This window comes from Ziziphus jujuba, chromosome 12 (genome assembly GCF_031755915.1).
Source record: "Ziziphus jujuba cultivar Dongzao chromosome 12, ASM3175591v1".
Taxonomy (NCBI): domain Eukaryota; kingdom Viridiplantae; phylum Streptophyta; class Magnoliopsida; order Rosales; family Rhamnaceae; genus Ziziphus; species Ziziphus jujuba.
The window spans coordinates 8,171,303-8,181,568 of NC_083390.1; the positions used below are offsets into that span (position 1 = coordinate 8,171,303).

At 32.0% G+C, this 10,266-nt stretch overlaps 1 protein-coding gene across 3 annotated transcripts; it reads left to right on the forward strand.

Moving 5' to 3' along the window:
• Positions 1-343: 343 nt before the first annotated feature.
• LOC107415501 (uncharacterized) lies at positions 344-4,409 on the forward strand. Of its 3 annotated transcripts, none has more exons than XM_048462159.2 (8): positions 344-1,658; positions 1,765-1,830; positions 2,123-2,267; positions 2,363-2,581; positions 2,745-2,916; positions 3,022-3,217; positions 3,334-3,503; positions 3,874-4,408. In XM_048462159.2, the coding sequence occupies exons 1-7, from the start codon at positions 493-495 to the stop codon at positions 3,497-3,499; spliced, it is 2,130 nt and encodes a 709-aa protein (XP_048318116.2). In that variant the 5' UTR covers positions 344-492; the 3' UTR covers positions 3,500-3,503; positions 3,874-4,408. The 3 variants fall into 3 exon arrangements, with proteins under 3 accessions (XP_048318116.2, XP_060669099.1, XP_015879328.3); XM_060813116.1 differs by having other exon boundaries at positions 3,901-4,408; XM_016023842.3 differs by having other exon boundaries at positions 3,334-4,409.
• The last annotated feature ends 5,857 nt before the right edge of the window (positions 4,410-10,266 follow it).

Genomic DNA, 10,266 nt, shown 5'->3' on the forward strand with positions numbered 1-10,266 from the left:
TTTGCTTCCAGACCGTACATTTATTGTATATATATTTAATGAAATAAATAATAATATAATATAAAGACAAGCAAAAGTAAGCGTAAAATAAATTATGTGGGAATAAAGTTTGACCAGCGAAATCCAAATCAGTCAATTACCAATTAAAAAAAAAAAAAAAAAGAAATCCAAATCAGCCAAACGATAAGCTAACACACAAAAGCTTAATAAATCTTTAATTAAATTTTTTTTCCAATATAAAACCCCAATCCCAATAAGCTTGGGCGGCACGGTTCGTCCCTTTTGGATACGGACTAAACATAATGATAATATTTATCTAATAACAAATATGATAAATATTTATAGGCATGGCCCAGGGTGGTCTTTTTTGACTCTTGTTGACTTTTTACCAGACGTCGTTTTCTTAACCAACGGTCTCTCTCTCTCTCTCCTCCTCCTACGCCCATAGGCCACATAGCTTTCGTTGTTTCCTCAGCCGCCGGTTGCTCAGCAATGTCAGGCGAAGAAACCGGCGACGGTGATCGGAGACAGGGTTACCTGAACCCAAAAGACAGGGAGGTAAAACTCCCCCGTTCGACTAGGGTTAAGAACAAAACCCCAGCCCCCATTCAGATCACCGCCGAGCAAATCCTCCGGGAGGCCAGGGAGCATCAACAGCCCGAAATCCGACCACACCAACAGAAGATCACCGACAACTCTGAACTCGATGATTATCGTCTCCGCAAGCGAAAGGAGTTCGAGGACCTGGCTCGTCGCGTCAGGTCCAACCTGAAAGTTTGGATCAAATACGCTCAGTGGGAGGAATCGCAGAGCGATTTGGCACGCGCTCGCTCGGTTTGGGAACGCGCTCTCGAGGTCGATTACAGAAACCACTCAGTCTGGCTCAAGTACGCCGAGTTCGAGATGAGGAACAAGTGCATCAACCATGCCAGGAATGTCTGGGACCGTGCCGTTACTCTGCTTCCGAGAGTGGACCAGTTGTGGCTCAAGTACATCCACATGGAGCGTATGCTCGGCAATGTGGCCGGTGCAAGGCAGATTTTCGAGAGATGGATGCGTTGGATGCCGGACCGGGAGGCATGGCTTTCCTACATCAATTTCGAGCTCAGTTTCAACGAGGTTGAGCGTGCCAGAAAGATTTTCGAGCGCTTCGTCCAGTGTCACCCTAAGGCTGAAGCTTGGATTAGGTACGCTAAATTAGAGATGAAGAATGGAGTGATTGATAGGTGTAGGAATGTGTATGAGAGAGCTGTGGAAAAATTAGCTGACGATGATGAGGAAGCAGAGAAGATATTTGTTGCATTCGCCGAATTCGAAGTGCTCTGCAAGGAACATGAGCGAGCAAGGTGTGTCTATAAATTTGCACTTGATCATGTACCCGAGGACAGGGCTGAATATTTGAGTAGGAAACTTATGGAATTTGAAAAGCAGTACGGATCTGGGGAACAAATTGAGGATGCTATGGTGCAAAAGAAGCGCATTGTGTATGAGGATAAAGTCGGGAGAAAACCTCTTAAGTATAACAATTGGTTTCGTTACATTCAGCTTGAAGAGAGCGTGGGTAATAAGGAGAGAATTAGGGAAATTTATGAGCGTGCAATTGCGTATATTCCTCTGGCTGAAGAGAAGCAGAAGTGGGATCGGTACATTTACTTATGGTAAGTTTTCATTTTAGAATATATGCATGTCTTATGTTTGTTTTGTGGCAATTGGGGGTTTATTTGTTTACCAAATTGTTACTGATTTCTTTCTTATTTGTATTAGGATTAAATATGCATTATATGAGGAGCTTGATGCTGAAGATATGGAACGTACAAGAAATGTGTATAGGTATGCAATTTTTGTCTAACTATGGTTATTGGGATGTTATTGTGATGCATTATTAACGTGGTTGTTAGGCATGCAATTTTTGTCTATGGTTACTGTGATGCTTTGTTATTGTGGTTGTTAGGTATGCAGTTTTGTGAACTGTGGTTATTGCGGTGCTTTGTTAATGCAGTTATTGTGTTTGCTTTGTTAATGTTATGGAAAACCTTTTTTCTCATCATTAAACGCCTCCCCAACTTGAAATAATTTTCATGAATGCTTGTTGATTTTCTAACCATTTACTTTAATTTCCCAGGCAATGCCTGAAACTGATCCCTCACAAGAAATTCTCCTTTGCAAAAATATGGCTTCTTGCTGCCCAGTTTGAAATACGAGAGTTGAATCTCAAGGGTGCTCGACAAATACTTGGAAATGCTATTGGGATAGCTCCTAAACATAAGGTAATGTGCAAGTTGATGTTAAACTTGTTAATTGATTTGATTTGATATTTACTTAAAATTGATGTTTATTCATTATTTCTTCCTTTAACTCTCAGATCTTTAAGAAATATATAGAGATTGAATTACAATTGGGGCATGTAGATCGCTGTAGAAAATTGTATGAGAAGTACTTGGAGTGGGCACCGGAAAACTGCTATGCATGGATCAAGTATGCAGAGTTGGAAATATCTCTATGTGAGACAGAGCGTGCAAGGAGCATATTTGAGCTTGCAATTGATCAACCAACCCTTGACTTGCCAGAATCACTGTGGAAGGTAGTTATATTGACTATTTTTGTCTTTATACCTACATTTGATACATTTAATTCTTGTTTATTGACAACGTGTTTGTTTCATGCGTATTTTTTATAGATTTAATTCTTCTATGTTGACAATGTATTCATTTCTTTTATTGAAAATATGTTTGTTTTGATTGCAGGCATATATTGACTTTGAAATATCAGAGGGTCAATATGAAAGAACCAGGAACTTGTATGAGAGATTGTTAAACCGTACAAAACATCCGAAAGTATGGGTTAGCCTTGCCAAATTTGAGGCTACCTGGGAAACAGATTTGGAAGGGAAGAAACTATGCCTGTTGCGTTCAAGAAGTAAGTTGCTTTCCTCTTAATAATATTTTGTTATATTAGTAATGGACATCACTGATTTTGTTTTTCATAACAATTGAATGTTTTGTATTATGTTTGTGATCTTAGGAATTTTTGAGAAAGCAATAAACTATTACACATCAGCTGCTCCTGATTTAAAAGAAGAAAGAGCAATGCTTCTAGAAGAATGGCTGAATATGGAGGTTAGTTTTGGGGATTTAGGTGATGCCAGCTTAGTTCAAACTAAGTTGCCCAAGAAACTCAAGAAGCGGAGGCAAATTGTAGCAAAAGATGGTCCTGTTGGGTATGTTATCAATATACTCGATTAAGTCATGTTTGTTCTATAATATTTTTCACTGAATGGGATTGTTTTTTATATATTAATGAATATCTGAATGGGAAATATCTGAAAATTGGCAGGTTTGAGGAATATGTTGATTACCTATTCCCTGAGGAAACACAAACTCCAACTCTGAAGATTTTGGAAGCTGCCTACAAGTGGAAGAAGCGAAAACTTTCTGGTGAGGAGAAGGTTTCTTCAGATGAGGACAAGGTGGACAAGGTTTCTTCTGATTCTGAGGATTAGACCGGTTTGTCCTCAACCTTACCTATAACCATAGTTGTCAAACTGCACATTTGTATTTGTATTTGTAAACTTTTCTATTTATAATATTATTAATATTACATATTTTTGGATGCTTATATTTTATGTATAGGTATAGTTGTTTATTGTGTTCCAAAAAAATTCCCTACATAATATGCATCTGAACATAGATAATATCATAATAGCACCAATAGGTTAAACTATAAACATCACTTTTAATTCATATAGAAAGTTACTAAAATTTAGTAAAAATAAATAAATAAATAAACATTTGTTTTGCAGCCCTTGATTTTATTTTTGATGGCATTATAATCTTAACATTCTCTTATTACTAGATCTTATGATAACTGCAAAAGTTTTTTCTTTGCTTTCAACTTTGCGAGGTACTGCTGCACTGGAAGCTTTGGGAAGCTAGTATGGCAAATCAACTGCTTATTCGAGGATGTTCGAGTTTGGCTTGTCCGAAAACTTCATTCTTTTGCTTGTCAACTGTAAAGAACGGTTTGTTTTTTTATTTTTTTACTTTTTATTTTTTCTTAGAAATAACTTCTTCTTTTCCATATCCAGTTAGCATATTTCTTATGATACCTGAGTTTGCAATAGTCGGATCAAGACCAAGTACAGCAGGAACTGCCATGGCAGCTTTGAAGTTTTGAATGCTAAGTGCAATGTTGAAAATGACAACATGACAATAGTATATCATCCTATGTTGATTTTAGAAAATAGAAACATATAATACTATGAAAGTGAAGAAGATAGATACCAATACCTGACAATGTTCCCTTTCGTAAGTATTTAGTATTGAAGATGCTGCAATACCCTTTACTACAGAAGCTATTTTCCTGGCAAGATTATGTCAATCCTGAATTCCAGTATTCATTCCTGCACAAACAATTAATGTCAAATATACATAAAGTATATTCAATAGCTACAAGGTCGAAAATGGTACATCACACACATCAGGATTTTCACAATGTGAGCAGGAAAGAAAATTATTAACCAACTTCAGCATACAAACCTCTCAGCAACTTCAGCATGCATCTCCCATGGTTTCACATCTATTACATCTATGTCTACTGTTTCTCGACCAACGAATTTGAATATTAACTTAACTCCTTTCATCTCTACAAAGAGAAATTCAACAAAAAAATTACCGCAAAACTTGAGTAGATATAAAAATTAGCACCATTTTAACTGTGCCTTGCAAATTCTCAACATGTTTGTGACATGTGTTGCACACAAAGCTATGGGTAGCTTATTCAAAACGTCCTTCACCACACAAACTGGATGCGAAAATAATAATAATTTCAAACAACACGTATCTGTAATGAATTGGAAAAAATACCTTAGGACCGAAATCTTCAAGACTCTGCTGAGGTGGATAGAATGGTGTCTGAAAGATGATAATGGCCGATCAAAGAATTTACATATATGAACTGAAATGAAAATTTACTAAAAAAGTTTTAAAGCCAGAAATTCCTGTAAAACAAATTCTCCATGATTGAGATCATGAGCAACAATAACCCCAACAGCTTCAGTGTTGAAAATAAAGAAAAGCATAACAGGTCTCTCACTTAGTAAGTAATGGCCCAAGTTCTCTGCCCAAGAAATGGACGTTGACAAGCTTTCGCAAGTCACTTTCACCTTTCATATATATTCCGGCAAGCTTTCTTACAGTACTTCCAGCACCATCCGTACCAACAAGGATATTGCGTCTAATGTTCCTTTCCATATATTTTCCATCTTTTGAGAAAATATGCTGTCACACTGTCGAGATTCTCACTGAGATTAATTGACACACACTCATGACCCATTAAATCTTTTGTTTTTTCTTTCTTTAATTTTTTTTTTTCCCCTTCATATGCTAAATCTGCTTGTTTGTAGTATTTTGTCTTTCATATCCTTTTTTTGGTGTATTTTAATTCCCTTACAAAAGAAATTGTGCTAAATTCTTTTGAAAATCTGGCGACATGTAATAGTTCACAAATTTTATGATTAGGATTGATTTTTCTCTATCTTGATTTCCAAATAAAAATGCTAATCTTTTTTTTTTTTTTTTTCCCTTTCATTTGCTAAATCTGATTGATGGTATTTACTAATATATATATAATTTTTTTTTTTGTCTTTCATTTCCTTTTTAAGTGTATTTTAATTCCTTTTCAAAAGAAATTATGCTAAGTTCTTTTAAAAATCAGGTGACATGTAATAATTCACAAATTGTATGATTAAGATTAATTTTTCTCCATTTGATTTCCATTAATTTCCAAACAATTTTCTTTGCAATAAATGATTGTAATTAATTAATATATTTATGATTTTCATTAATTTTTTTGGCTATATAAAACTACCCCTTTTTAATCTCTTTTGTTCTATATTTTTTTTTTCTTTCCATTGAAACCTTGAATCCACTGTTTTTTTTTTTTTTTTTTTTTTTTTTTACTACCTTCTTAATTTGTCTCAATAATAATAAAGATATTCAAAATATTGTTGATTCAAAAGCATACTAAAAAAATGAAAAAAAAAAATTTGAAAAAACTCAAAATATTATTCGCCAACCACCTTTTTACAATCCCAAAGCCATCAATAAGCGACATAATAAAACTATAATTGGACTAAAATATTAAGAAATGAAAAAGATCTCCTAATTTTCTAATTAGATTAACGATTAATAGATTAAAATAAATAAGACAATATTTATTTTCCTAATTAAAACAAAAATTTAAACTTAAATACTAAAAAATAATATTTTACTACAAATCAGACACATAAACAGTTTGTACGCATATAAATCAATTTTTTTGTTTAAAATATGAAGAAAAATTTGTCTAAGAAATGCATAATCAATGAGTTTATAAATTCAATATACACGTATATGATTTGTTATACATTAAAAAATGCAGGAGAAAAAATGTGGGTATTAATATAACTATAGTAAGATAATAATAGTTTAATATATTAGAAAAATCCAAAATAGCAAACAATAAAACAAAAATAAACGAAGAAAATTAATATATATATATATATACACATTTTTATATGTTGTCGTAAAAGAGAAAACATTTGAAAATATTTATTTTTCCAAAAATATGATTTTTTTTTTCATTTATATAATATGGTGATATGTTTAATACATGTTTTCAACTTTTTCTTTAAAAGAAATGTTTTTTTAAATTTTTTTAATACATTTGAAATTGACATAGGAAAAAATAATTTTTTTTTTTTTTTTTTTTTTGGTTTTAAGAACGTACTTACACTAATTATTCATGAAATTACTAACTAGGAATTTTGAATTATATTTTGCTGCTACATCATATTCAATCTTGCTCTGTTTCTTTCCCTCCTTCAAATAGAGAAATAACCCACCTTTAAAGTAAATAAAAAAATAAAATAAAAAAAATAAAAGAAGAAGAAGAAGAAGAAGAAAAGGAAAACATCGTAAGGGGTTAATTAAGAACTCAGTCGTCCTTTATTTCTTTCCCTCCCTTCAAACGAAAATATAAAGACCATCTTACCAAAAATAAAAAATAAAAGAAAGCATGTAAAGGCTTAGGAACTCAAGCTTCTTTTGTTTCATTCCCTCCGCCAAGGATCCTTTCCATTTGTTCTAAAATAGAGTATCTCGATTTGAATTACCCAAATGATGTCATGTAAACTTTTTCAATCCAATAGTTAGAGTTTTTCCATGTCATCATCATTTTTGGAAACAATCTCAACAGTCATTAATTGGTGCTAATTTTTTTATATAATTTAAAATTAAAAATAAATTCATAAAATGTATTGTTATTTGTTATTAGTGAAACCTATGCTAAGATGACAAATTATGACAACCCATTCTAAAATTACAAATTAGAACTAATTTTTATTTTATTTTATTGCAACTGAGTCTTTAGTTTGACTTTTTATAGGTTAACAAATTTGTTTTGACCAGTATACCATAGTATAGAGTTCATCAATACGAGTTCGTATACTGGTATAATATCTAATTTTGAGTTTTTATTAGAAAGTTATGGTTCTGAAAAAAATTTTAATATCAATATTTATTTGTATCTAAATCAATCCTGATTTTATCATCTAGAGGACCCTAAGACTATATGTATTAATGGGGATGTATATCATCATTATTTATTGAGAAAATATTCACTTTGTCCCCTCAAAACACATGAAACCAATGTGGACACACCTACACCCCCATGACCCAGTTAAATCCCATGACCTATTTCCATGGCCAACCAGGACAACGTTTGTTTCATCTTTTTTCTACCAAACAGTTGAACACGTACCATACCACCAGAATGCCAATCATCTATAAACATTAAATTTTCACCTCCTAACTTAGCCAGATGACCAGAGATCGAGCTTACAAAGCCGCAATGGCTCTATCATGGGTCTCCGACAGATTGGCCAAATTTTTGGCCATTCGAGGCCAAACCTTTTATTCTTTTTCTTTTATTTTGGATCCTTTGAGTTTATTTCCGTTTTTTGTATTTTAAGATTTCTCACCGTTTGCAAGATCCAATAACATTAAATTTGGCCAATACTCTGAGGAGCTTTTCTAGCCACCAATAATGATTTTGGATTAAGGTAAGTACACCATATATTCCTCATTTACGAGCTTTTTGTCCATATAAAATTTGTAATTTTGGACGTCGTTTGATAATTTTTAATTTTTAGGTCAATTAGTTTAATACCGAATAAATTTAAATTGTATTTGGACAAAATTCGACATATTAAATAAAATTGAAGTTATATTAGTACAATTAGATGTTAGTAGGACCCCATAAAAGAGTTAATTTCAGTACCCACAATATAATTGGACTGTTTGATATTCAATTTTAGAAATTTTAGAGTTATTAAAGTTATTTTGGAACATTGATATGTATCCAATGTCTTTGGATTAATCTTAGAGCCTAAAAATATTTTATTATTTTTTTAGATACCACCCAGATTGATATTGAAGGCAATCCGTCGGAGAAACTAGTTTTGAGCTATGATGTGTGAGTGAACTTTATTTTTTTAAATGGTTTTTGGAATTATGTTTTGATTATGTAATATTATATAAATTATTTTGTTATTATTATTATTTTTATTATTTCTATAATTATTTGAATTATATGCTTTACCACATGGTATAAAATGATTGTTTAATTTATCACGTTATAGTATACAAAAAAGAAATAGATTGACTTAAATAAATTATGGTTTATAGTTATACAAGTATATTTATATACATGTTTATGTTGGTATATATGGAAACATTTTAATATCATGATTATGAGTATTATTTAAATAGTTATATAAATATAGTGGTTGTGGATTTTTATGTATATGTACCATATTATACCATTGATGATACGAACATAGGATGACCTGCTCCTAAATCCGTATTATATTAGCCCGGATATGATTATATTCAAGTTCTAATGGTCACCTTGATCCCTAACCAACCTGTGATTAGAAACCTTGATATATAATAAAGACGCCACAATAGGTGATGGATGTCTTATTGATAAGTCAAAACTAAAACACTCATTGGTGTTTTAGGTGTTCAAAAGAATAAAGAGAATTCAATCTCACAAATAATTTTCTGTATAAAATTCAATCTTAATTCTTATTGAAAAATAAGCCTTTAAATAGGCTAAAAGTCACGAAATAAACTCTAAAAACAAAGGGAAAACCGACCATACAAAGTGGTTTCCTATGGTGGCCGAAATTCTCACTCCTTTCCTAATCTAATTTAAATTAATTAATTCCTTTATTTTGAATTAGGAATTAATTAATTTACAATGAAAATAATAAAATAATAACTTTCCTAAACTTATTTCCCCAGAAAATGAATAAATAAAAACAAAAAAGTAATGGTAATTTCCTAAAACAAAAAGTAGAATCAAATGAGTAAACTAAAATACTAGCTTTTTTATTAAGTTGACTTTGACCAATCTTTAACCTCTTTGAGCTTCAAATCAGCTTCTATATGCTTTTTAAGATGCCAAATAAGCTTATTATGGAGTCCCACACATTACCCTTGCTTGGAGGAAAAAGAAAAAGCCAACTCAGCACAAAATACAGCAAAAATAGGCCAAATTTACTAACTGTCCGTACAACCCCTTTTTGGATGACTTTGAAGCTGCTTTAACTTGATTCCATGTCCTCTTAGACATATGTGTTGAATCCATGAAACATTGTAACCATTTCATGCTTCCCGGCCTCCATAATTGCACCAAAACTACTACCCAGGTCCGTATCAGCAAGATTTTTCTTAAACTTCTTATCTTGAGCCCTAGTGATCAGCTCGATCTTCATCCGTATTGGGTCACCTCAGTGGGTTATCGATTGAGCAGATTCGGATGGATTTGCATCAATTGATATGGAATTGTTCGATTATGATTACAACATTTATTTGACCTTCCTCTGTTTGATTACATATTTATTGAGGTTGAATGGGAAATCCCAGTCTATGACTCATTTAGGACATCGAATGTTGCATTGATAGTTTTCCCTTCCCCTGGTAGTTGATGACACACTGGATGCTAGTGTGATCAAGTAATAGATTATGGTAATGGATATGGTACACAGAATTATTGTTGTTATACTACAGTTACAATATATAGTTATTTATATTTTTTATTTCTAATATTTATAATTCATTACTCATAAAAATATTATTTTAATATAATATGGAAGATATTATCTAGTTTTAATTTCATTATCTTAAGATTTATAAAATTGTTATATTAAGGATAATTTAGGAT

Bases quoted from the DNA above. Each gene is read 5' to 3' on its own strand.
- LOC107415501 (XM_016023842.3), top strand. From the start codon at position 493: ATGTCAGGCGAAGAAACCGGCGACGGTGATCGGAGACAGGGTTACCTG. The intron at 2,268-2,362 runs GTAATGTGCAAG...TTTAACTCTCAG, and splicing joins GGATAGCTCCTAAACATAAG to ATCTTTAAGAAATATATAGA. The intron at 2,582-2,744 runs GTAGTTATATTG...TTTTGATTGCAG, and splicing joins TGCCAGAATCACTGTGGAAG to GCATATATTGACTTTGAAAT.